The 26,071-nt window shown below is 39.8% G+C and overlaps 3 protein-coding genes across 5 annotated transcripts; 1 reads left to right on the forward strand and 2 right to left on the reverse strand.

Moving 5' to 3' along the window:
- The first annotated feature begins 872 nt into the window (after nucleotides 1-872).
- ckap4 (cytoskeleton associated protein 4) lies at nucleotides 873-4,961 on the forward strand. Its single transcript, XM_061714340.1, has 2 exons — nucleotides 873-1,300; nucleotides 3,171-4,961. The coding sequence occupies exons 1-2, from the start codon at nucleotides 953-955 to the stop codon at nucleotides 4,653-4,655; spliced, it is 1,833 nt and encodes a 610-aa protein (XP_061570324.1). The 5' UTR covers nucleotides 873-952; the 3' UTR covers nucleotides 4,656-4,961.
- A 316-nt stretch (nucleotides 4,962-5,277) lies between these two features.
- On the reverse strand, nucleotides 5,278-12,756 carry ikbip (IKBKB interacting protein). 2 transcript variants are annotated; one of them, XM_061714907.1, is made up of 4 exons: nucleotides 12,326-12,756; nucleotides 12,128-12,245; nucleotides 7,808-8,029; nucleotides 5,278-6,043 (listed from the first exon to the last, which is right to left on the reverse strand). In XM_061714907.1, the coding sequence occupies exons 1-4, from the start codon at nucleotides 12,538-12,540 to the stop codon at nucleotides 5,498-5,500; spliced, it is 1,101 nt and encodes a 366-aa protein (XP_061570891.1). In that variant the 5' UTR covers nucleotides 12,541-12,756; the 3' UTR covers nucleotides 5,278-5,497. The 2 variants fall into 2 exon arrangements, with proteins under 2 accessions (XP_061570891.1, XP_061570890.1); XM_061714906.1 differs by lacking the exons at nucleotides 5,278-6,043; nucleotides 7,808-8,029 and adding an exon at nucleotides 9,057-10,085.
- Nucleotides 12,757-13,578: 822 nt separating this feature from the next.
- On the reverse strand, nucleotides 13,579-24,856 carry arfgap3 (ADP-ribosylation factor GTPase activating protein 3). 2 transcript variants are annotated; one of them, XM_061714506.1, is made up of 16 exons: nucleotides 24,720-24,856; nucleotides 22,661-22,779; nucleotides 22,281-22,353; nucleotides 22,049-22,180; nucleotides 21,872-21,952; nucleotides 19,922-20,015; nucleotides 19,778-19,837; nucleotides 19,625-19,671; nucleotides 19,386-19,537; nucleotides 18,704-18,835; nucleotides 18,262-18,387; nucleotides 18,015-18,167; nucleotides 17,601-17,727; nucleotides 16,888-16,975; nucleotides 16,015-16,139; nucleotides 13,579-15,863 (listed from the first exon to the last, which is right to left on the reverse strand). In XM_061714506.1, the coding sequence occupies exons 1-16, from the start codon at nucleotides 24,786-24,788 to the stop codon at nucleotides 15,846-15,848; spliced, it is 1,596 nt and encodes a 531-aa protein (XP_061570490.1). In that variant the 5' UTR covers nucleotides 24,789-24,856; the 3' UTR covers nucleotides 13,579-15,845. The 2 variants fall into 2 exon arrangements, with proteins under 2 accessions (XP_061570490.1, XP_061570489.1); XM_061714505.1 differs by having other exon boundaries at nucleotides 18,015-18,170.
- Nucleotides 24,857-26,071: the final 1,215 nt, after the last annotated feature.

The following is a 26,071-nucleotide window of genomic DNA, read 5'->3' on the forward strand; positions in this document are numbered from 1 at the left end:
GGACTAATTTAATCCGTTAGGAGGCAAGGAAAGGCAAGGCAAGTTTATTTGTATAGCACAATTCAACACAAGTCAATTCAAAGCGCTTTACATCAACATTAAAATTGGGAGGCACAATTAAACAGTAAATATCAAATAAAAAGAGGTAAAATAATAAAATGCACAAGTTGTTAAAAAGTAAGGCAAGGTAAGGCAAGTTTATTTATGTAGCACAATTCAACACAAGGTAATTCAAAGTGCTTTACATTGACATTAAAAGCGGCAAGACATAATTAGACAGTAAATAACAAATAAGATTGAATAAAATTATGAATAAGATGATAAGAAAAGAAGTAAAATAATAAAAAGCACAAGTTGTTAAAGAGTAAGGGCAGTAGAGTACACCAGGTAAACATATAATTCTTAAAATGGCAAGAATTACATTTCTATACGGTCAAAACGTACAAAGACCGGGTCAAATACAGTATTACAAAAGTAATCTGTAACAATTCGTACGGTGAATTAAACCAATTTAACAATTCTATGCCACAATACCTGTCTCCAGGTCTTATTTCACACAACAAGGAGGGAAAAAGTACAACTCTCCCCCTGCAATGAATGGGCCTATAATAAAATAGGGTGCAGTGATTTTAGTAATTTGGAAATGATGACACAATGATACTCCTGAAAAGTTTCAAACTCAACGCACACCTTAATGTGCGCGCTGCACAGACCATTCATTGTTTCCTGGTTGTGGTTGTTCAGTCATTTAACAAGAAACCCATGCAAAGTTGGAGTGGAGCATAGGACAACCCCCATCCGCATACCTCAGCCCCAAAAAGCCCCGTGGAAAGACACGCCGCGCTCCCTGATACGCTGCTGTTTGGTCGGTGGGGCTGAACCGGGGGAAGCCTCTCCATCATCCACGACTGCAGAGTCACACACACTCACTCCCCTCTCATCCACTGGAAACATGACTGCCAAATCCCGACAGAAGAGCGTGGAGAAGAGCGCAGCGCCCAGCCAGGAGGATGCGCCAAAGGAAAAGAAAAGCCCGAAGAGCGGCGGCGGTAACGGGGCGAGTAGTAGCGGCCCCGGGCCCCAGGGGCCCCAGCAGGGCCCGCGCACTGGCACAACCAGCAGCTGCCTCGGCCTCTTCATGAACGCAGTGTTTTATGTAGCGTTATTGGGTTCTGCGGGTGTTTTAGCTTTTTATTTGCAGCAAGTAGTGGAGCAGGTCAGTGAGACAAACGCACGGCACGAGGAGAGCGCACGGCAAAGCGCAGACCTGAGCAGGAAAATGGAGAGTGTCGTCACTCAGGTAGGTCGAGAAAAACATCTGAGTCAGGGGGAGGGATGGCCAAAACTCAGTCTGAAAAGTTTGCAAAGTTGGTATAACTCTGAATGATGACAAAGTAGACTTCAACTCAGCTGATGAGTTTGTGTACAATTACATAACATCTGATGTTATACAAACATAAGCTGCAGGGATGGATGTGTAGAGCCCCTTGCGCTTGAAAAAGAAACATAAGTTTCAAACACTGTGGGAAACAACTAGTTTCTTCATAATGATTTTTGTTTTTTGGTTTATTTTGTATAAAAAAAGCAGCCCACTGCATAAAACTTGCAGAAAAACAAGACTGTCAATCACTGCGGCAGCTAATTGCGTTGTAAACCCCAGGCGGCAATAAAAAGTTATACAATCCTGTGGCCAAAAAAGTTGGACAAGTCAGCAGTTCTGTTTACTGAATACAGTTTAAAAACAACACCTCACACAGATACAGAAATAGAAATATATATATAATGTATATATATATATATGTGTTTTGATATTTTGCTTGTTTTAAATCTGCTGCCACAACACATTTCCTTAGTGTGAAGACTTTGGAGACCTGTCATCAATCAAGTTGAACTCTTCGTCTTTTATCAAGCTTCACACAACTTTTTCAGCTCTTTTGTTTCCCGTCCCAGCTTTTAATACACGGATACAAAGAAAATATCATTTAATTAACAACACGTGTCTTTAAACTCCAAAACGCCTCTTGCCATGGAGAGTTCTTGACAAAGCTGTTTTAACTCCCTGATTACACCCTGCTTTCACACCTTACACCCTGTTATCTGCTGGATGGCCTCCGGGGCATCTTTGCACCCTCTACACCTGCTGCCTCTTGTGGTAGAACCTGCTCTCCATCGCTTTTAAACTGGTAGAACTTGATATTAGCCAGCTGGCGGCACCTGGCGTTGAATTTCTGCCCCCGGAGATGTTCTCTGAGCTACCTGTTTCTGGGAGGATCTTCCAGATATTTAGTCGCTCAGTTGTCCCCCACCTTCTTCCTCTTGGTTATTTGCTCATGGGTAAATGCATGATCCTGATCTTTATGCCTGTTCTTCACTTATACAAAAAGCCTTCTCACATGCTTTTCTCATACGCCTACCACCGATGATGACTGTGATGTTTAAGGTTTACTGACTCTACTTTCAATTCAATTCAATTCAATTTTATTTATATAGCGTCTAATACAACAGATGTTGTCTCTAGACGCTTTCCAGAGATCCAGAACATGAACATAAACATAAACCCCAGAGTAATTATTACATAAACAATGGCAGGTAAAAACTCCCTTTCTAGTGGGAGAAAAGCCTTAAGCCAAACAGTGGCAAGGAAAAACTCCCCTTTCGGAGGGAAGAAACCTTGAGCAGGATCAGGCTCATAAGGGGGGATCATGTCGGTGCCCCCCTGCAGCATAAGCCTATAGCAGCATATCTACCACAAAGCTATATTTGAGACTAACTATTATAGTCTTGTTCTATAGCTGAAACTATGACTGCTGACTCTAACACACTAGAATTTACACTACCTAGAGATTTACCAACACCAGCTAGAGGTTTACTAAACACTATCTATAGGCTTTAAACAGAAAGGCTTTAAGTTTAGTTTTAAAGGTGGAGGTGATGTCAGCCTCCTTAACCCAGATTGGAAGTTGGTTCCATAGTAATGGTGCCTGATAGCAGAACGCCCGCCCTCCAAATCTACATTTAGATACTCTAGGAACTATGAGTAAACCTGCACTCTGAGAGCGGAGAGCTCTGCCAGGAACATAAGGCACTATCAGGTCTTGTAAATACTGCGGAGCTGTATCTACTGGATGAGATCTGGCATTAACAGTTTGTCTCCACGTGGTTAATTCCAGGTGGAGTCTCTGAGAAGTGTGGTGGACGGGCTGGAGTCCTCGCTGGGCATCACGCGGGTGGAGCTGGAGTCGGCCGTGAGCCGGACGAAGAGGGGCGAGGTGCAGACGAGGAAGGTGGAGGAGGCCCTTCAGAAGCTGCAGAACGATCTGCTCCAGGACCTCTCGGAGGGCATCGAGGAGGTGAAGGAGGCCCGGGAGAGGGACTTCTCGTCCCTGGAGAGGACCGTGGAGGAGCGCCTGGCCGAAGTGAGTCGGTCGGTGGCGGCCAGCGTGGCGGAGTTCACCCAGGCCCAGGGCGAGGCCCGGACTCAGCTGGCTGAGCTCAGAGCTCGCCTGGGCGATACCGAGGACCCCGCGCTCATTAAACAGGAACTGTCGGCCATAGCCGACACTGTGGCCGAAATCAAATCGGAGAAAAATGCAGCCGAAAAAGAATCAGAGCAGCTCAGACAGCAGATGGGCTCGGTCAGGGAAGAGCTCCAGACCCGCAACCAGGAAGTAACCTCCATCTCTCAGGACGTCGAGACCGTCAGGTCAGCTTTCCAGGAGACGGTGGGGAGCCTGAAGGAGTCTCTGTCTGCAGCCGAGGCTGGAGTTCAGGCTCTGAGGGAAACCACCGCCACACTGCAGAGCAGCATCAGCCAGGTGAGTGATGCTGCTCGCAACGCGGAGGAGAAGGTGGAAGCAGCGGCTGCTCAGGCGCTGCAGAGATCCGAGGAGCTCGAAGCTCGGGTCAAGGCATCGGAGGAGATGGGAGACTCGCTGACGGCATCGTTGTCAGGTGTGACCTCGAGAGTTGAATCACTGTTCGCCAAATATGAAGCACAGGAGAGCGGCCTCGTGTCTCTGGGTGAGGAAATAGAGCAGGCCATAGGGGATCTGGAGCAGCAGCTGGAGGCTGTGAAAAGCAGCGTGGAGCAGCTCCAGTCCAACGCCGGTGCAGCTCCCACCGAGTCGGCTTCAGGGGAGCTCGACAAGAGGCTCGCCGCTCTGGAGGAAAGCAGCAGCAGCAGACTCGACGCCGAGCAGCTGGAGAGCCTCAGATCGGCGGCGGAGGAACTGAAGAGTGCAGAGGCCAAGTTAGAAGGTCACGAGCAGGCGATTTCTGCCCTGCAGGAGGCGCTGCGGGCGACAAGTCTGACGCTGGCCGGGCTGTCCGAGGACGTGAGCGAGGCGCAGAAAAGCAGCACGGAGGAGCTGCAGTCCAGGATCACGGCTCTGAGCGGAGCGCAGGACGAGTTAACGGCTAAGGACTCCAGCCTGGACCAGCAGGTGGAGGATCTGGAGAAGAGGCTCGCTGCTCTGGAGGAGGACGGCAGCAGGGTGGAGCCGGAGCAGCTGGAGACGCTGAGGACCATGGTGGACGGGCTGGAGAGCCGAGCAGCCAAGCTGGAGGGCCACGACGAGGCCATCGCTGCGCTGCAGGAGGCCCTGCAGAAAACCACGGAGACGCTCGGCGTCCTGAGCGAAGACAGGGAGCCCTAGTCCTCCCATCAGGGCACAAAACATCCACATACAGGGACAGGCATGAACGGTGAACACGCTCCACTTCTCTCTCATGAAGAATTATTCCTCAAACTTGATAGCTGATGTCACCACGTTGCACACTTTAATATATAATAAAAAAAAACGAAAAAAACAAGACGGGTGGGAGTAACAAAGCTGGACTGCTGATCTGTGAATTTAAATTCAAACTCATTCTGCACTGTAGTTTCATTTCTGATGTTTTTAAATGTATTAACTTTTAAGAGGGTGCTTTTTTTTTTTACTTGGGGGAAAAAAAACCTCCACATCCAAAGATGTGCTTTTTCTGAGCACTTTTGTTTACTTACTACATGATGGGGTTTTTGTGTTTGTTTGTTTGGTTTTTCTAGATGAATAAAAATCATCTTTTCGACTTGAAGTTGTGAAGGATTATTGCTGTGGTTCAGCTGCCTTTGCCGTCCCATCACAGCTCACATCAATATGAAGACTGGAGACAAATGCAGCTTCTTTTTCAGCTTTTTAAATAACTTTATTGTGCCACTCAAATTACCACGCAGTAAAAGCTTCACACATAAAGCGTTTTCTAAGTCTTCTGCAGATGTTTGGTGGAAATGCATCTTCATCTGTGTGTTGGAAGTCATTCATGCACCTAAAAATTGAATTTTAAGTGTCGTAAGGCATTCACAGTAAAAGCTGAAGCCCTTTCACTGCTAACGTCAGCCAGAGACAGAGGTTCATTTCTGTAATATTTTCAACAAATTAAGTAAATCTTAGCAGTAGTACAATGGGCGATCAGATGAAATAGCTTTACAAAAGCCAAAAGAAGAATAAAAAGTGTGTTTTTAAGTTGCTCCAATGTCAGCTATCTCACTAATCTGTTGAGATGCGACACTCAGGTCTCCGTCCACCGCTGTGAGGTTTGATAGAGTCTGCCGGAGCTCTGCGATCTCCTGCTCTCTGTGGCCCAGATCTTCGGCCAACGTACCGATCCGAAGGGTCAGCTCCGACAGCTGAGGCTCCAGCGCCCCGAAGTCCCTCTTGATAGCCGCCACCTTGGGCTTGAGGTCGCTGGCGAAGGTCACGGTCCTGATGAGGCGAGCCCGTCCGCCCTCCAGCTCCCGCAGCCGCTCCGAGATGCTGGCGTCGGCGGCGGCGAGCTCGGGCACGCGTCGGTGCAGCTGCTCCACGGCCTTGGTGTTGCGGTCGGCCGCGGAGCGGAGATCGGAGACCCGGTCCATGCTGCTGGTCAGCACGTCCCCGATGCGCTTGACCATGCTGCGCTCCGCCTGAGCCGCTCGCTCCTCCAGATCCGTCAGCTTGGTCAGCAGAGACTCCAGCTCCGACTTCAGGCCGTCCATCCTGCGCACGTCCGTCCTCACTGATGACACCTAGAGGGACAAAATCAGATTATACCTCAACTAACCTTTGAGAAAATCTATTTTGTGGGAATTATCAGAAAGATAACTGAAGAAACTCCAACACGTATCAATAATTTGTACCAGTTCATGGGCCGGATTCACCAATATGTTCTTAAAAACGATCTTAAGAAATGTCTTAAGATCTAAAATTAAGAAGTTCATAAGAAAGTTCTTAAGTGAAATTCCTCAATATTTTCTTAAGAACCGTCTTAAGAACTGTCATTTCTTACGAATTTCTTATTTTTCCTACTTAAGAACTTCTTAAAATATATAATTGCATTGCACGCGCCAACAAACAACATTTATACAGGTAGTTTGCGTCTTAACCGCCAGTCACTCACTAAACATGGAGAAGGAGAAAAAGAGATACAGGAACTTTTCAAGGTTATGGTGGATGAGATTAATGTGCGAAAAAAAATACTATTGGGGAAAATTAATAATAATTAACTACCACGCTAACTAACATGCTAACAAACAGTTAACAGGCTCTTTGTGTAATTAATTACAAAGTATATCCTCAAACTATGACCTACTAGTCTAAACTTGTCTAAAATGTGTTGAAAAAGGTGATATTAGAGTCTTACCTTTTCACAGAAGAAATTTTAAGACAGGTCAAGGTTGTCTTAAAGTTAAGAAAAAAGTCAAGAACAAATTTGAGAACTTTTATTTCAAGAATACCATTTATTCTTAAGTTTTTTCTTAAGAAGAAATGTAAGATTAAAGTTGAGAAAATACTTAAGAACTTTTTTGGAGAATATGACTTCTTCTCTTTTTTCTTCTTAAGACTGAACTTAAGAAAAAAATTACACTTAAGATTTTTTTTCTTAAGAATGTTTAGTGAATCCGGCCCCAGTTCTGCAGGGATCATGTTTGTTCCCAGAACTGCATTAATCAGGATTAAATACACTGGTGAGCACTTTGATAACCCAATATGATGCCATTTAATCTAGACACAGTTCCCCAGTGAGTGTACAAATCAAGTTTTTGGGGGATTCTTTAACTCTTTTAATCAAATACTGAAACATCCGGGTTGTTTGAGTATTAAAACTTCCTGTTGTCTAATATCTTATCCTATATGTTGCCCACCGTCACTGTGTGTAATGCTGCCGCTACACTACGAGTTTATCCCAGCTTGATATAATCTAATTTGGGATCTATCTACAGGACTGTCTCAGAAAATTAGAATATTGTGATAAAATCCTTTATTTTCTGTAATGCAAAAATGTCATCCATTCTGGATTCATTACAAATCAACTGAAATATTGCAAGCCTTTTATTATTTTAATATTGCTGATCATGGTTACAGCTTAAGAAAACTGAAATATCCTATCTAAAAAAAATTGAATATTCTTGGAATCTTAATCTTAAACTGTAAACCATAATCAGCAATATTAAAATAATAAAAGGCTTGCAATATTTCAGTTGTTTGTAATGAATCCAGAATGTATGACATTTTTGTTTGTTTTTTTAAATTGCATTACAGAAAATAAAGCACTTTATCACAATATTCAAATTTTCTGAGACAGTCCTCTATCTATCTATCTATCTATCTATCTATCTATCTATCTATGTTCTGGTAGGTTCTGCTTCTATCAGAAGCTTCAGAGATGTTTCTACAGCTCAACTTTGAGTCCAGCTGTAATCGAATTATATCCAATGTGCATAACTAAGATAGCAAATGGTGTTACATATGTACAAAAACTGTATCATATAGAAAGAAATTGGGAAAAGAACCTTGTTGGTGAAGTCTTTAGTGATGGCGGAGGTGCGTTCCTCTATCTGGCCCACGGCGCCCCTCAGAGCCGTCAGGCTGCTCTGGAGCTGCGCTCGTTTCTCCGTCAGACCGGAGGCCCAGTCCTTCAGACGTCCCACGTCCTGCTGCAAACCCTCCAGCTGAGGCTGCGCTGCCCCCCGCCGACTCCCAACATCCTCCAGCATCAGCCGCACGCCCTCGCACTGAAACAAGACACACCGGGACTTGGAGCGACGGATGCAGACATCTGAGTCGACAGTCTTATCCATTTTAAAATACAGTTTCACAACAGCCAAAAAATCTAAAAGAAAAAGACAAATGTGATTTTTTTTTGTCTTAAAAAAGAAATTTTATTCATCCACTCATTCTACATCCTCAACAGATAAAAATGTTACTTTTTCAACAAAGATAGTTAAATCTGAAAAACTTACACATGTTCATGTCACATCAAAGCATCATTTGTTCCCCTAAAACCTCAAGATACGGAGATCTTGAACTGTAGTTCAATAAATACATTTAAAACGATGTATAAATCCAATATAATTGAAAGATACAGTGATACAAAACTATATATATACATACATTGTTGTTGTAATAATAATATCTATATACCAAAAAATTTAATGATTGGTCTTTGGTTTCCTTTTGTTTTCACTCTTCTAGAGATTGTTTCTGTTTCCTCTAAGCATTGATTATTTACTTTCTCTGTTAGTTGTTTTTCTGAGATCCGTCTTCTGTTTGTTTTTTTTTACTAGATTTTTCTGTCATATTTACATTTGTCTTCCTTCTTGTTTTGCATTGCATGTGTGTTTACTTTGCTGTTTTTTTTGTTGTTGTAGATTGTTTGTCCTTGTTGTATTAGTACAGTAGTAGTACTATGAAGTAAACAAAGTTAAAAAAGGGTAGGCACAATAAGCTTAGGCTTCTGCCTACACCTTTTGGTCGGTTTATTCCTTACTTCTTTTTTTATTATTTCTTTCCTACAAAAGGAAATGAAATGCAATGTATTTATCAATGGAAACTGATCGACCAAATAAACTACTTCATGAAATCTTTACTGAATAGGAGGGAAAAATGAAAAACAAAAAACTTATTCAGGAGCTGATCACCTGATCGATGGACAGTTATTGATTTAACCGTGGGTAACCAGGTAACCGTGCCAACGTCCAGCTCATACGCAGAGTTTAATGTGTGTGCTTAATACAGTGCATATATGTCAGAGCGCAGATTACTTCTGAGTAACGATGGTCCTCATATTCTGACATGAAACTGAGGTACAAATTTAACAAAAACTGAACTTAAAAGCCCATTAACAGAGCAGTAAGAGAAGACATGGTGACTCCTTTTAACTGTTTAAGAACAATGAGCTCATTCCTCCAGGTCGTCTTGGAGAGGTTCGGTTAGTTCATCCTCCGGCCAAGGCTCGTCCACTTCATCAGTCCATCCTTCTTCGTCCCAAGAGTCCACTTGGCTCTCAGCCCTATTCTCCCTCAAAATGGAGGTGAGTTCATGGACCGCCTCTTTAACCACTGACAACTCGTCCTTCATCCTGAGGATGCTGTTTTGGGCGTGCAGCGTGTCCAGCTCCTGCCTGATGTCGAGGATTTCGTTCAGCGCTTTCAGCATGCTGTCCTCGGTGCCGAACACCTGCAGCGTCAGCTCCTCCAGCCTCTTCTCCGCCCCGCTCAGGTCGCCGCTCAGCTTCAGGATGGAGCGCACCGCCGCCTCCACCTGCGGCAGGTGCTCCTCGCAGGCCTGCGCCCGGGGAACGTGCTCCTGGAGCTGATAGCTCAGCTCCGACTCCCTCTTGGTCAGACTGCGGACCTGCTCCTCCAGCTTGTGGATCTGCTTGGTGTTCCAGTCCAGCTGCTCCTGCACCCGCTTGGTGTCGTCCACCTCGGTGCGCTCCAGGGCGCGGGCGTTCCTCCTCGTGCTGTCCTCCAGCTCCTCCAGCCTCTCCGCCAGGGACCCCGCCCTCCGCTCGGCCTCGTTCACCTGCTCCATCGCCCCGGCGTGAGAGTCCCGGGCCTCGGCTTTCAGGGCGGCCAGGTCGGAGGTGACGGCCGCCAGCCTCTCCTGCCACGTCTCCGTGACGTTGAGGAAGCGGGCGTTGACCGTCTGCAGATCGCGGGAGGCCGAGTCGTCGTCGTCCTGCATCGCCATGATGGTCGCGTGTAGGGCGGAGACGTCCTGCTGCAGTCTCGTTGCCAGGGAAACGGAGGAGAGCGCCGCCTGTACGTCGTCCTCGGAGGCGGCAAGCTGCAGCCGCAACACAAAACAGGAGGGCTGTTTCTGTGGGAGCTCTATGATCCTTGGTATTTCATTTAAATATGGAAATAAAAACACATTCCTACTCAGGGAGCAGCAGAAATAACCTCTGTAAGATACGTTTATAATACTTTGAAATAAGTCCCAGACATCATAAATTAGCCTGAGAAAGAAACTTTTTTTTTTGTTTCGTTCCCAGGTCACTTTGCTCAGTTTGAGTAGTTTTAAGTGAGGCTAGATAATCTCAAGAAATATGAAAATACAGTAAAGATCAGAAAGTAATACATTACATGTCATTAAAATTCAGTAGTATTGTTTTTCTTCTTTCATAATGTACATTAAAGACCCTCCCATCACCAATCAATAGACTTATAGTTCTCGGGACCAATCTTGGTCTCAAGACCACTTTTTTGGGGTCTTGTCTCGGTCTCGGACTCGGCTAACTGAGGTCCCGTTTCACACCAAGGTGACAGAATCTTGTGATCAGCAGTTCTTCCTCCTGTTAATGTACAGTTTTGTAAACTATTTGTATTTTGCATCTGATGTAATGTTTTGGTGCATCTGCATGTGTGACTGTATTTAATTACAGTTTTGTGTTTATAACGGCCTTGTTTGAATAAATATATGACGTCATTGGCCTTTGAATAATGTTTGCATATCATTGTGATTGATTAAGTATTAGGTCTATGCCATTTCATTGATGCTGATATACGGTGTAATCTGGCTACTATAATGGTAAATAATGCAATTTCAAGCCGATAATTGTATCTTTACAGTTTATCTTTACAGTTTCTTCCCCCAAGCTGTTGCTCTGATGAACTCCCACAACTAACCAAAACCAACCAACCACGTGGAATAACAATAGCAACTTCTAACAATAGCAGTTACATGCTGTAACAAGCACCTTCCACTTTATAATAATCATGTCTGCCTCACTCTGCTGCACCTCTCACTTTTTTGTATTTTTTCTATAATTGTATATGTTATTTTATTCAGAGCTGTGATTTTTCTCTACCTCAAACTGCTGCACCTTAGTTGTTTATTTGTATATATGCCAACAAGTACCACATTTGTTTATTTACTGCCTAAAGAGCGAAATAACCGGAGTCAAATTCCTTGTTGGACAATGTTCAAACCTGGCCAATAAAGATGATTCTGATTCTGATTTAATATTTAAAATTCACGTTTCATCTACAACTTAAGTCCAATTTAAATCAGTAACATTTACTATTCATGACTTTTCTGAAGTGGAGGGGGGTGTTGGAGCTGGTTATTCTGCTCGCCACACATATCTGATCTCAGCTGATGGATGAAAACATTTATAGTGAGTTCAACATCATCATCCACTTCTCTGTGTTATTGTGCTGCAGTTGAAAACAAGCTCATATGGAAACTAGCTGAACCAGGATGGAGCTGATGTTCTACAACTCACGCAAGATGATGAAATAACTAGGTTAGTTTTTGGTCTTGTCTTGGTCTCGGTTAAGGCGGCCTTTACTACAAATCTACAAATCAAAACTGCAAACCTAACTACAGGACTGTCTCAGAAAATTTGAATATTGTTATAAAGTCCTTTATTTTCTGTAATGCAAAAACGTCATACATTCTGGATTCAATACAAATCAACTGAAATATTGCAACCCTTTTATTATTTTAATATTGCTGATCATGGCTTACAGCTTAAGAAAACTCAAATATCCTATCTAAAAAAAATTGAATATTCTGGGAATCTTAATCTTAAACTGTAAGCCATAATCAGCAATATTAAAATAATAAAAGGCTTGCAATATTTCAGTTGATTTGTAATGAATCCAGAATGTATGACATTTTTGTTTTTTTAATTGCATTACAGAAAATAAAGAACTTTATCACAATATTCTAATTTTCTGAGACAGTCCTGTATATTATAATTTTGAGTGACAGGTGAAGTTGTATAAAAGGTTGATATTTTAAACTTAGGCTGAAGTGGCCCTTTAAAAAGTTTCCAACCTAAAAAAAACCCAACATCCTCATCCACACAGCGACTGACGCACCTTTCTGGAAACTGTGACTATCTTCTCCTCCATGTCCAACAGGCCGGAGGTTTTTCCGTGGAGGGACTTGTACTTTTCCTCAATGAGGGAAAACCTCTCATTCTGCTGCAGCACCACCCTGAAACCCAGAAACACGTTGCAGATGGCCGAGAGAGCCGTGAAGGAAAAAGTTGTGGATGAATGGGTTAATTCACTCACCAGCTCAGAGCTCCGCAGGCTGCAAGCGACAAGAAACACAGCAGAGTTTTAACATCAGGCCCTGCAGACCTTTTATTTGTCCCCTCGGTGTCTCCATCCTCAGTCTTGGCTTTGTGAGGTTCATTTTTTCCGTTTGCAGGCAAAGTTTCTGCTGGTTCCCCCCCGAGCTTTGGTGCCTGCTGCGTCTTTTTTCTCTGCTTCACTTCTGTAGGCATTTTGACATAACTATGAACCGCTTACTTGTCTTAACAGGCCACGCAGAAAAGGAAAGAAAAAAAAATACAACTATAGTCGGCTATTTTTTAGAAAAAAAGGCAGGATTCCAGCCTTGGAAGACACTTCATGATGCAAGAAGAAACAAATGACTGTAATTAACAGGATCGTCGCAGCAGGACTGGAGGCTCCCCGGATAGAAATGCGGCGTTCACGTGCTGGTTTAGAAAGCTAGTAAATATGAATATTACTTAGTTCAACAACCCTAACCCCCTGTTTAGTGTTTATACTATTTATTAAACGTTTTTAATGAAATTAAAGAAGACTTAGCTCTAATCACATTTAACACTTTAGTTAAAAAAAACTAACTTTAGTAAAAAAAACTAACAAAACACCCAAACCAATCCATAAGAACAAATCTGGGTGAAATTAACAAGGAATACAGACACTGTAAATGTCATTCTACTCTGCCTTGCTTTTATTTCTATTTTTACATTATTTTATTCTATTTTATTTATGGCATTTTCTTTATTGTGGCAGAAAATGGAGAAGCGTTCCAAATTTCATTTATGTCTGACATGCAATGACAATAAAGTCATTCTAACTTCTAAGAGCTCTAAATGTGGTTGGTCCTACACTGAAGGAAGGACCCTAAACGCATCAGCAGGCCACGTAGGCGGTTGCCAGGATTTCTCTGAATGTCAGGAATCAGGATAAATGTGAAAGTCATCAAATGGTTGGTAAATATTACTATTAAAAAAGAAAGAGTCAGTAAAACGGTAAAATAAGTGATGCTTCTTTCATAACTGCGAGTTGAACATTTGAGTTTAGGATTTTTTGCACGATTAAAAACACTTTGGAGATATTATTGTGACTTTTAAGAAACCGTCAAAAAGTAGTTTCACCAGCATCCTGATCATTTATAACCTAATGATTACAGGGTAAAACCTAAAAGCTTATAAAAGTTACAAAGTGAAAGTGAACGTGCATATTGAACGGTGCAGACTGTATAATTGGTCAAATAATAAAGAGACAGTGGATTTCGGGGGTATCCCATTTATTTGGCATTTTTGCAAAATTCTTACTTACATTTTGAGTTTCAAAAATGGTCAAAATTTGATTATCAGTAGCTTTTTTTTTTATATAAACTGTACTTTCAAGCCATTTACAACTTTGTATGTAGCACTTTATATCCTAATAAACTATACAGTTCCTACACAACAAATGTATAACTCCATCTTGTATCCAAGATTTGTCTACAAACTACAAACAGCATGCAACTAGCCCGTGAGAAAATATCAGATTGTATCCTTTAACAAACTGAAGACCATATAATCTTCAAAAAAGACAAAAAAAAAAAAAAAAACACAACCAGAAATTAAACATGGAGGCATCGTCAACTTCAAGGCAAATATTAAAGTACATCCAAGCTCAAGCTGCCACGTGCAAAGTTCAAACCAATTAAGTGTACATAGGTAATAGGATGACTCTGTAGTATTGCATTTAGGGTGTGTCAATCAAAGATCTTAGGGCTATGGCATATGGTGAAGGGAGTACGCAAATATTTAATCTCAGAATGATCTTATGACCGATGTATACTTCTAACATTATGGAAAACTTAGCATGTCTCAATTTGTTAAATAGTACCGACAGCGGCACCATTTGTGGTTCCTCGACATTTTCATCAAAAGGTAATTTAACTACAGTTAACGTTGGAAATTTGGCCATATGCCACAGTCAAGAGAATTATAGAAAGAATGAAAAAAGGAAGCTGTTAAGGAAATGGCTCACATTCATGTTAAAGTGAATATGAAGCCTAAAAGTAACCAAAACATGAACGTAACACAAAATCCTTGCCTCAAACCATTTTTTTTAAGATTACCAACTAAAGCATCGTTATAGGCACAACTCTAAGATCAATAAATATTCATCTTATGTTAATAATAATGTCTTTATTGTGCAAAGGACTTCAAGCAGACTTGTGCAAATTAATCTAATAGCTTAACGGTTTGTTTTTAGCATAATTTCAAAGAAATTGTAGAAAATAAAAAAACCAACATAAAACAACATTAGATGAGATGATAGTCTTCTTTCTTTTTAATCTACCAAGCCTTTTTTTGTTTTGCATGTTGGATATTGGGATGGGAGCTAAAACTTATGAGGAATGCTCAACTGTTGGTCCATGGTTACTTTTTATTTGCCTTAAAAAGTGTCAATATGACAGAAAAAAAGAGGAGATGGAGAAGAGAAGGGAGACATTACCACAGGCGTCACCATTAAAAACTGAATCGCTGAACCAATAAATGAAATCAAGGTCAGATCTGTACGCTGGATTCGATTACTGACACTGATTCACTCCTCCTCACTAATATATTCTTTATTTATTTATTTTTAACCAAATTAAGGACTTAGAGTGAGTCTAGAGACAGAGTTGCTATGCAACGTGTTAAAAAGACCCTTAAATTACCACAAATGCATCCTGGTACCACTTCACTTCAAAAGTATCCGGGCAAACAGTTTCTGTCTGCACAGTTTTCATCACCCAGGAGTCCAGCTTTTTTCTTTTCAACTAAAGCATATGATTGCTACTTTAGCACTTAATTTAATCTTTTTCCAACTACATTTCCACACCCTCAAAACAAAATAAAAAGCTGCTATTCAAACAAAAACAGTGTTTTCAGCTAATGGAACCATCAATAATCAGTTCACATAACTGATAGCACACTCATTTAAGAAAAACCAGTCTGGTCCTCTAAAAGGCCTCTTTATCAGCTTTTGGTCCAGCCGGTGGAGGAGCAAATGTAAGTGCACTTTTGGGTCGGAAAGGACACTTTCAAACCTGTGTGAGTTTGCATGTGAAACGCCTCAAACGACGGTACTAAGAATATGTGATGAGTGTTTTCCAGCCAACAGCAGGACGCCTGGAGCATCTCGCCACATAGACTTCAAAAGGAATCCAGCGAAACCCTTACTTCATGAAGAACACTGCTACTTCATAACCACAAAGCCTCCTACACTGCTACATACAGCTTTTCTTAATGTCTGCACCCCCAAAAGAAGCAAATGAAATGATATAAAGCAAACTATATAGTCTTCAAAAGTTATACACAGAAATCTCCCTTCGAGGATAAAGAAATCCACAGAAAATGTTGAGATCAACTCATTTACATGTACAGTCCTTCATGTGTATACAAATCAACCAATGAGTTCACTTTTTATTTGGTAAATTTGTGGACTTGCTCCCGTCTGTCTCCGCTGAGGTGAATCCCAACAACTCACCAGAAATGTTTTCTACGTAACGAGGAACTCAAGAACTGTAGTGGTCCTGAAAATAAAAAATAAATAAAAAAAAAGTTAAACAAAGATTCATCTGCAAGTTTAGTTCTGTTTTTTTTTTTTTTTAAGGAAATTGTAGATTTCTATGTTCATGACTCTAAAAGTGCTCAAAGATGATGCAACGATTTATTCTGACTGACCTGAATTGAGCTAACGACGCCGCTCGCCATGACCGACAGTTTTCCTGCGACCGAGCGGACTCCGAGTTTGAGCTGCGACATGTCCGGAGCATTGGGCACCATGTTGCTCAGGCGGTACGAACCTCCTGCACACATGAGACAGAGAGTAACAACGGGGCAGTGAGGGATAATACACACAAAGTCAAAAATTGTCATGTTTTTTTGTGCAAAGTGGTTCTGATCTTCTATAAATGTTGTGATCATAATGGATAAAGTTTTGTATTTGACCCTGTTCAGACATTTCCTATAAAATCAGTTTTTCTTTCTATGTCTGGTCCTTCACAGCGCCTGCCTTTGGCAATTACAAGTAACACCACATTTGGTGTTTACAAGTGGAAATTATATTCATTTAATTTCATTTAGTGCAGGAAGGTCAGATCCAAGAACATCCATTTGAAAACACATTAAAATACCAGGTGACGTGAGCAATCAGATGTCTCAGGATGCATGTTAATGTCACGTCTTTGCTACATTTGACCGATTACCACTTCTGTTGATTAAATCTGATGAGAAGTGTAGCAAAGCAAGTGGCATTTTACAGAAATTTGGATATAGGCATCATGTATAACAGAATCTATTCAAAATACTGGATATTTACACCAATTCAATTTTATTTGTATAGCGTCTAATACAACAGAAGTTGTCTCTTGACGCTTTCCAGAGACCCAGATCATGACCCCCGAGCAATTATTACATAAACAAACCAACAACAGTTAGTTAAATTAGACTATAAGCTTAAGACAAAAAGTCATTAATTACACATTTGAACTACATGTCAGTAAATCAAATGCACAAAACGGTTTTGAAAAGCAGAATAAAAGCGTTTTGTCTTGCCTGCCTGCTTCTTTGGATCATCAAACAGGTCTGCTGAACTTATCGCAGCACTTCCAGAAAACCTCTCCAGTCGAGTTTTGGCCTCGTACTAGGCAGGAGAAATAAACAAAAACATAAATAAAAAACACTTTCTTTTATTCATTCATTAATTCATTAATTCATTTACTTTGGCACAAATATATTGAACAATATTTATTAACACACAACACAGCATATATACAGGACTGTCTCAGAAAATTAGAATATTGTGATAAAGTTCTTTATTTTCTGTAATGCAATTACAAAAACAAAAATGTCATACATTCTGGATTCATTACAAATCAACTGAAATATTGCAAGCCTTTTATTATTTTAATATTGCTGATTATGTCTTAAGAGCAGCTTAAGATTAAGATTCCCAGAATATTCTAATTTTTTGAGATAGGATATTTGTGTTTTCTTAAGCTGTAAGCCATGATCAGCAATATTACAATAATAAAAGGCTTGCAATATTTCAGTTGATTTGTAATGAATCCAGAATGTATGACATTTTTGTTTTTGTAATTGCATTACAGAAAAAACAATATTCTAATTTTCTGAGACAGTCCTGTATATATAAAATATATATATATATATATATATATACTTTAATGAATGTAAAGTACTGTGCAGACAGTCAGCTCTAACTCTGTGGAATATGAATATATGCAGTATTACATCACGTATAAATGTACCTCGGAGTTGTCTTGTTTTCCAAAGTACATATCAGACGAGATGGCTTTGACGTCATTTCCAAACTTTTTCCGAGCTTCTCCTGAATCCGATACTGGTAGTGGTTCTGCTTTCCTCCTGGCTACGGGTCTAATAAAAATGATTATCGATTATGATGTTGAAAAGAAAAAAAACCCTGAACATTTTGCAGCAAAAAATCCTATCTTGAGTTTGTGTACATCAAAGTCTTCACTCTTCCCCATGTGTGAATCCATTTTAGTTCCAATTTTTTAAACATTTATTCATTAGTCAAGTTGTTTTCAAATGAAACAATAAGACAACAAATGTAGTCTGGTATTCAGCAGCAACAGCGACATGTGCAGAGCTCTTGAGACCTGCCCTGAACGTGCACGATGCAAAAGCACATGACGTCCTACCTGTCATCAAGTGAAGTTATGGCGGAGGACAGGTAAGAGTCCAACACTGGTTTCCTGCTCTCCTTCATCCAGCCTCCTTGATCACCTCCATCACCCCAACGCATAAAGAAACTATCCGAGGTGTCTGTCTGCTCCTCAAACTGGGAGAGGATCCTACTGGAAGAAGCCGTTAAGCGCCAAGTTAACTAGATAATTGAGAGCTTTATTGGCAAAATGGTTTCAAAACTGTTAATTATTTTTATCCAACCTTGAGCTGAAAGCCCCTTCATCCTCCTCTTCATCGGTGAACCGTCGTCCTTTGCTGCTCTTTCCTCCATGTGGACTCTCCTGCTGGATGATGTGCATGTCTGAGGTCACCGAGTGAGAAACTCCGCTACGAGGACGAGCAAAGGACGAGACACAAGAAGAGCAAATGGTGAAGGCCAGAGATGAAATCAGCAGCGGGGTTTTCAGCATTCATTCATTCATTCATTCATTAAGAGAAAAACAAAACAGTTCAATATAATGAAGACAAATCTCTTTCCTTGAATGAAAGGGAACAGAAAGAAGACTAAGCTTATTTTATCTGTCCCTTTATCCTAAGAGATTCAAATTTCAAATTAATGTAATAATAAAAAAAATTTAAAAAAATTACAAATAACGCAATTTAAAAAAAAAAACACTTTCCATCTCGCTCGCCACAGTTTTACCTCCTGTTGCCGAGACCCATGCCGAGTCGGTCAGCCTGCTCTTTCTTCTTCCCCTCCAACCCCTTAAACTTCTGGTCCTCAATTTTTCTCTGCTGCTCAAAGTCTTTATAGGCCAGTCGCATGGATGGGACACTGAAGACAAACAAAGAAAACAGCTGATGGACTCATGAAACTTAAATTTAAAGCCATTTTTCTTCTGATTTTGGGTGTTTTCTTCCGAGTTACAGAACTGTCTCAGAAAATTAGAATATTGTGATAAAGTTCTTTATTTTCTGTAATGCAATTAAAAAAACAAAAATATCATACATTCTGGATTCATTACAAATCAACTGAAATATTGCAAGCCTTTTATTATTTTAATATTGCTGATTATGGCTTACATCTTAAGATTAAGATTCCTAGAATATTCAAATTTTTTGAGATAGGATATTTGAGTTTTCTTAAACTGTAAGCCATGATCAGCAATATTAAAATAATAAAAGGCTTGCAATATTTCAGCTGATTTGTAATGAATCCAGAATGTATGACATTTTTGCATTACAGAAAATAAAGGACTTTATCACAATATTCTAATTTTCTGAGACAGTCCTGTATACTGGGATTTACACTTCAAAAGTATAAAGAGTCAAAGTTAGCAGCAGGCAAAGTAAAAGTGTTTATTTCAAAGAGGAAGAACTCTCACATGGACTCCTCGGGTGTAGTATTCTTCTTGGCAGCAGGGGAGCTCTTCTCTTTCTCTCTGAGCTTGTCGGCAGCCTGAGCTTTCTTCTCCAGCTCTGAGAAGCTCTGGCTGCTTAACTTCTGAGCGCCGAGACCTCCCTTCTTGGAAGCAAGCTACAAGCATTTAAAAAAAAAAAAAAACACCCAGTGAGGCATTTGGTCACAATTGTACATTAGCAGACAGAGTTTCTCTCGACATACTGTTTTCTTGGCCCCGGCAGGTTTCTTTTTCAGAAGAGAGGAGGCCTCTAAAGAAAGAGAAAAAAAAACATGCATTAATTTCATTACCGTTTTACTTGCATGCGTCTACTGACTCGGACACAAATCTGTTAAAAAATAAAAATGTGGACAAACCTGGGTTTGCTTTTGGAGAATCACTCAGCATTTCCACACTGGGACCCTCGTCTATGTTGCCTGAAAATAAGAGTTTGCTTATTTCATTATGTAGAAAGTAGTTTTAAGACAGAACTGCTGTTTTTTATAAATGTTGAAAGATACCATTTTGCTGCTCATCTTTATCAAGAGGCAAAGGCTTCTGTGAAGGCGCAGAGCTGAGACACATGTTGGCTGTGTTTACATTTTCAGGAACCGTCTGGACAGAAAACACAGAACCACAAAATGACTATGTGGAGATGCTTAACATTCATCGTACTCAGAACTGTATTATCTAAGTTATCATGGTTGGCAAGCAGAGTACTAGACCTCGCCAGCAACGTCTCGGTAGCTAAATTACGTTAAAGCGGTTTAAAATGACTTCTCAACCCCAAATCATGTCAGTTTTAAGCTCATCTGCTGTTCTAATCCGCACAAGTGGATCAAGGCTCAACATGACGAGCAACAGCAAGAAGAAAAGAAAAATCTGAAGATTAATGAGCAGGAAGAATTGGAAGATAAGAAACTGGAAAAGGGGAAAAAACATTTAAAACACAAAGCAACAAGTACAGAATGATCCATAGTAAATCAGATTAAGAGTAAACTGACGTGCTGTAACACCACGGCTGCTCTGCTTCTTGCTTAACCCAGCTCTGTAAATAGGATGAGCAAACTGACTCACAAAAGGTTATCAATGAAAACTAAGTGTTTGTGCGATCTCAGATAGTCTGACGGATATTCTGTTCATATATCCAAGATACTGTTTATAAGTGCTTCCATTGAACGGTATTTTTCTTTTTAAGAGCTTAACTCTCCTCATTTTCTCTTGGTATCTTGTCCTGCTCGACTTTGAAGAAGATGGCTGAAAACATCCTTTGCTTTGGACAAATTATTGGGTGGGATTATATGGAAATACTAAAGGGCAAAATGTGACGGGGACTTGACTATTAGACACGGCACCATGAATTCCTACGAATATACCAAGGCATTCACTTGCAAGGACCAGGACCTGCATACTTGACCTGGACATTATGTTGTCTGACTTGAAACCAAAGGAACACCTTTGGGTTGAAGAGCAGAGCAACACGCCAAAGGACTGACATGGTTCAAAAGTTTCCTCATAGATACAAGGAGGTGGACCCAACTTGTGACAGGTGTCATCAGGCACCAGCAAGTCACGTGCATATGTTCTAGTCCTGTCCTGCTTTACACTCTTATTGGAGAGAAATCTTTGGATCATTATCAAGGGTTACTCATAAAGTAATAGAGCCTAATGCGATGATTGCGTTGTTTGGCACATCTCCACCCACAATACCACTCACCTCCTCAGAAGCTGCTTTTATAGCCTTTGTTACTCTACTAGCGAGACGCTTGATCTTACTCAAGTGGAAATCTCTAACTCATCCTTCGCACACAGTATGGATAAGAGAAGTCCTTAATTTTGTTAGACTAGAAAAGATTAGATGCGTTTTGAGGGGCTCCCTTGGAAAATGTTATAAGACGTGGAACCCGTTTTTTGTGTATGTTCGAGAGCTGGACTTCCCAGCGATTCCTGAGTGACCCATTACATATTTCAGTGATATAGTTGAGACATGACAGATCCTGAACTGACCAACAGCTATTACTTTATTTTTTTTAGTATTTTGTGTTATTAATTTACTGTATTTATATACTTTTATGTTATTAAGCTATTTTTTGTCTTTAGTCTTCGTCTTGAGTTTATTTGTAGTATTTGTCCTGTCTTGGTTTATTTTTGGTCTTATTCTGTTTTTATCTTGCCTGCTTCTTACATTGTTGCATCATTACTCCATTGACCAATGTTATTGTAATGTTGTTGTTTTATTTGAAAATTCAAAAAAAAAAAAGTTTCCTCATAGAAACATTCAGGAAGTCATCTGCTGAAGCCATTTAGGAACTGACAGGTCTCTTTAAAAAATTCTTAGCATGTGACTAGATCAAATGTCTGATTGTCAAAGTTATAAGAAAGCTTCAACAAGATGAACTATGGACTATTTGAATAATCCTGCCCAGAGATGTAATCCTTGCTGTTTTGTCTAAGCTAAAGCACTCCCATACCTGTGAATGTAGACTGAAGAAATCCACCTGCTTGTCATCTGGGGATGTTGGAGAGAGAGGACCTTGACTGTCAAGCCACAGCTGTTGTGAAAAAGACCAATATGCAACTGATTTAATCATCAGCAGTACACACAAAGCCAAAGTATGCCTTATTCAATCTTAAAACAACAGCAGTACCTCTGTGCCATGCCGTCTGGTAGCTTGTGTGGCCAAAGTCTTTATCTTCTCCCTGTACAGGTGGGCGGTTCGGCTGTTATACTTGGCGTTAGCAGCACTGGTTGTGGACCCGTGCTGGTTGAAAAACGCGATCTGCCGTAGCAAAGTTAAAACAGACACAGAGAAGGAAACGGGAGTCATTGGTGTCTCTTGCAGCACAGGTGACAGTTGCACTTTGTACATCCACACTTACAGCACTGGCGTTGCCTCCAACTTGCATACACCTTATCTGGAACCATGACCAGTTAAAATCCAGCTCACTGGACCTGCGAAAGAAAAAGAAAATGTGGTTAGAAAACAATCCTAAGATCCTTTAAGTTACAGTATGTTATTTTAATACAAAAATGAGTTGATACTGATCCAATGATGGTTAAATTAATGTTAACTGATGTAAACTGATGTGATCAACTCACTTTTACAATAACTGGCATGGCTAGTGACCAAATAAAGGTATATTTAAACCTCTGAGGTTGTTGTGTATTCATTAAATCCCACGTAAGCTGTAAAGAAGACATGCACGTCTTCAAAATTGATTTTTTTTTTTCCTTCTTTTGTTAGTGTATCCTGACGTACCTAATGAAGGACAAGTGCACCCCAAGAGACCTATGAGTCCCAGAGCAGTCGATGCAGAGGAAGACCCCGTAGGTGATGCTGGCCCAGCTGGGGTTTTTAGCTGCACAGTCAAAGCAAACCTAAACGTCAGAAAGCAAAGCAGAACATCACTGTAATTTGTATCAAATGGTTGAATGGACTTCTAAGTCTAAAGGAGAAAATCACATGTGTTAATATTTATTGCAAAAGCATTACTGGGTAAACTACCTCTGTACATATCCAATTTATTAAAATATTACTGTAATAGCTATAACACTAGATCATCAGAGAAAATTCTCCTCATGGTCCCAAGCACTCGAACAGTTGGGTAAATCGGCCTTTTCCTTTTATGCACCGCAGGCTTGGAATGAGCTACAACACATACTCAACTTGAAATATTTACCTCAGGGTGCTTGCTCTTTTTCCAAATTGAAATTCCAGACTTTTCCCAGACTTTTTTAAAACCGATATTTTTTTTCCCAAGACTCTAACTTTACGTACTTGTAAATTTCGGGTGTTGTAGCCATAAATTCGAAAACACGCAACGACCCATTTCTGTTGACCACTAGGCTAGCTGTGTCAATCGACCTCAGCAGTGACATCACGAAATGTTCCAGAGTAGGCTAAGCAAGCGTTGATTGGATATTCCATTAGGCCAGACAGTACGTGACTAGTTAGTAAAATTATACGTTTTATAGCCTACCTTTCTATTTCTCATTTCACAATGCCTTTGAGCATACTGTAAAATTCTACCATACATTTTTCCCCATACTTTATTAAGACTTTCACACAAAATTCAAGACTTTTCAAGGTCTGGAAAACAGTGTTTCAAAATTCCATACTTATTAAGACTTTCAAGACTTGCGCAAGCACCCTGTTACCTTCTCTTAGACTCATATCCGGCACTTTATAAACCTCATTGTACATTTCTGTCTATACTTTTTACCTATCCTAAGTTCCTAAGTCACTTTTGTACAGACTCACCCGGCACTTTAAAACCTAATTTTGTACATTTCTGGTCTACATTTTATTTTATTGTTTATACATTTTATTTTATCTCTTATATATATATATATTTTTTTTTTTATATAATTGTATTGTGTTGCACCAATCACCATAACAAATTCCTCTGTGAAAACTTGGCAATAAACCCTTTTCTGATTCTGATTCTGATGTTCAAACATATGTTAAAATCATTTTTCACAGAACAATGTCATTGTTTTTAATCAAGTGTCATTCTTTGTCATGAATTCTTTTTAGCTTTCTGATCCTTGTATGTTTGTTTCTTGTTTGAATATGTTTTTATTTTTTTTGTAAAGTTACTTGTCCTTGTATGCATTTTCTTTTATATATAACTGAATTTATTTTTCTGCTGCCATCTTGACCAGGACTCCCTGGCAGAAGAGATATTGTATCTCAATGGGACTTTCCTGAATAAATAAAAAAGCAGAACATGCATGAACAGAAAAATATCTGAATCCATCAATGCTGGGGGATATTTTTACAAACCCTCCCTATTTCAAAACCATGGACATAAATCAATAAAACATAAGTGGATGTGGACACTTGCACAATTTAAAAACAATGACTGAAGGTCTAAATTACCAACAGCTGTTGGTGAATTGCGTGATATATTTGTATTACAGAAAGCTGCAAAGACTTCCCTGTCGTCGAGGATGTCTACACTCACGTGTTCCACTATTTTATGTATACTCAAGTATTAAAATGTAAGCCTGAGCAAACATGGGTGAGGAAAACTGTCCAAATGAACCTAGCTGCTCTGCCGCATATGGTTCAAAAGCTTCTCCCTTTTTCCTGGCAGTTTTATTTTCTCACTTTGAAAATATCCCCAGGATGCTATTTTGACATTTGAATAACATTTCCGCAAGCCTCACATATTTTCAGCATGGCAATTGCTAATAAAAAGTGTAATGCTGGTAGACTGGAGCCAGCTGTGGCGTTTATCAAACTGCGACGTGTCAGGTCCAGATACTTCCTCCTTCAACATCATTTGCTGTTTATCCTTTTTGAAAAGTCTCACCTTATTTGTCGGAATGGAGCGAAGTCGCTTGAAAATAGCAGAGATGTCCTGTTTGTTGGGTTCTGCCATTGTTTTCCGTCTTGGCGTTGAAACCTGTCTGGTCGTTAAAGGAATGGCATTAAAAAAAAAACTGCTTTTTTTTTTCTCTCAATAACAACCGAATGCGACACGTCAGTGGGAGGATATGGGCTCTGATTGGCTGAGAAGAGCACATGGTTGTGTTATTGTAGAAAAGGCTTCTGGGTAATGTAGTCATTCTAAAAGCACTCGGTACTGTGAAACAGTGTAAAGCCTGACATATAAAATAATAAAACATACAAATTGTATTCTCTATATTATTTATTGGAATAAAAATCGCTGCCAATGACTGAAGTCATTGTTATCCTCTCTACATGTATATTAGATGTTTCCTTTGTGTTCAGAATTATTTTATTATTTGTCTTCTTCCCTTTCTCTTGGAAGTGTACAGGACTGTCTCAGAAAATTTGAATATTGTGATAAAGTCCTTTATTTTCTGTAATGCAAAAATGTCATACATTCTGGATTCATTAAAAATCAACTGAAATATTGCAAGCCTTTTATTATTTGAATATTGTTGATCATGGCTTACAGCTTAAGAAAACTCAAATATCCTATCTCAAAAAATTAGAATATTCTGGGAATCTTAATCTTAAACTGTAAACCATAATCAGCAATATTAAACTAATAAAAGGCTTGCAATATTTCAGTTGATTTGTAATGACATTTTTGTTTTTTTAATTGCATTACAGAAAATAAAGGACTTTATCACAATATTCTAATTTTCTGAGAAAGTCCTGTATGCTGGCATGTGTTCTCATATTTACATGCAATTTTTTATTTCCTATTTTGTTGATTTTCTTTATTTTTTTTCTTTATTTTTTTTCATAAATTATAACAAAGGTATTATTTGCACAAAGTTCTATTGCTTGATGCACAAACATGCTGTAATGGGAAATAATGTTAATAAAACCTTAAAAAAAAAAATCTGCCAATTTTGTCTACGGGTCCGAAATTCTTTTCTCGTATCATTAGGAATACACTGAGTAATTTTATCTTTTTTTTAATGGTTTAATACCTTTTCAAATTGTGGGGGTGGTGCAGAGGTCTCACAAATCTATGTATCGAAAATATAAATACAGCATTGTAGGTTAAAGTAGATTTTTGATCTTTTTGTAACAATAATTGAAGTAAAATGTTCAATGTGTGTTAATACATTTGTACAAAGGCAATCCATTTCTTTTTTGCTATTTCCTACCATTTTTCCATAAACTTTTGGTACAATGTTATATTCTTTTATTATTTATTAATTAAAAAATTAAAATCATATATTA

The sequence above is a fragment of the Cololabis saira genome, chromosome 23 (assembly GCF_033807715.1).
Source record: "Cololabis saira isolate AMF1-May2022 chromosome 23, fColSai1.1, whole genome shotgun sequence".
NCBI lineage: Eukaryota > Metazoa > Chordata > Actinopteri > Beloniformes > Belonidae > Cololabis > Cololabis saira.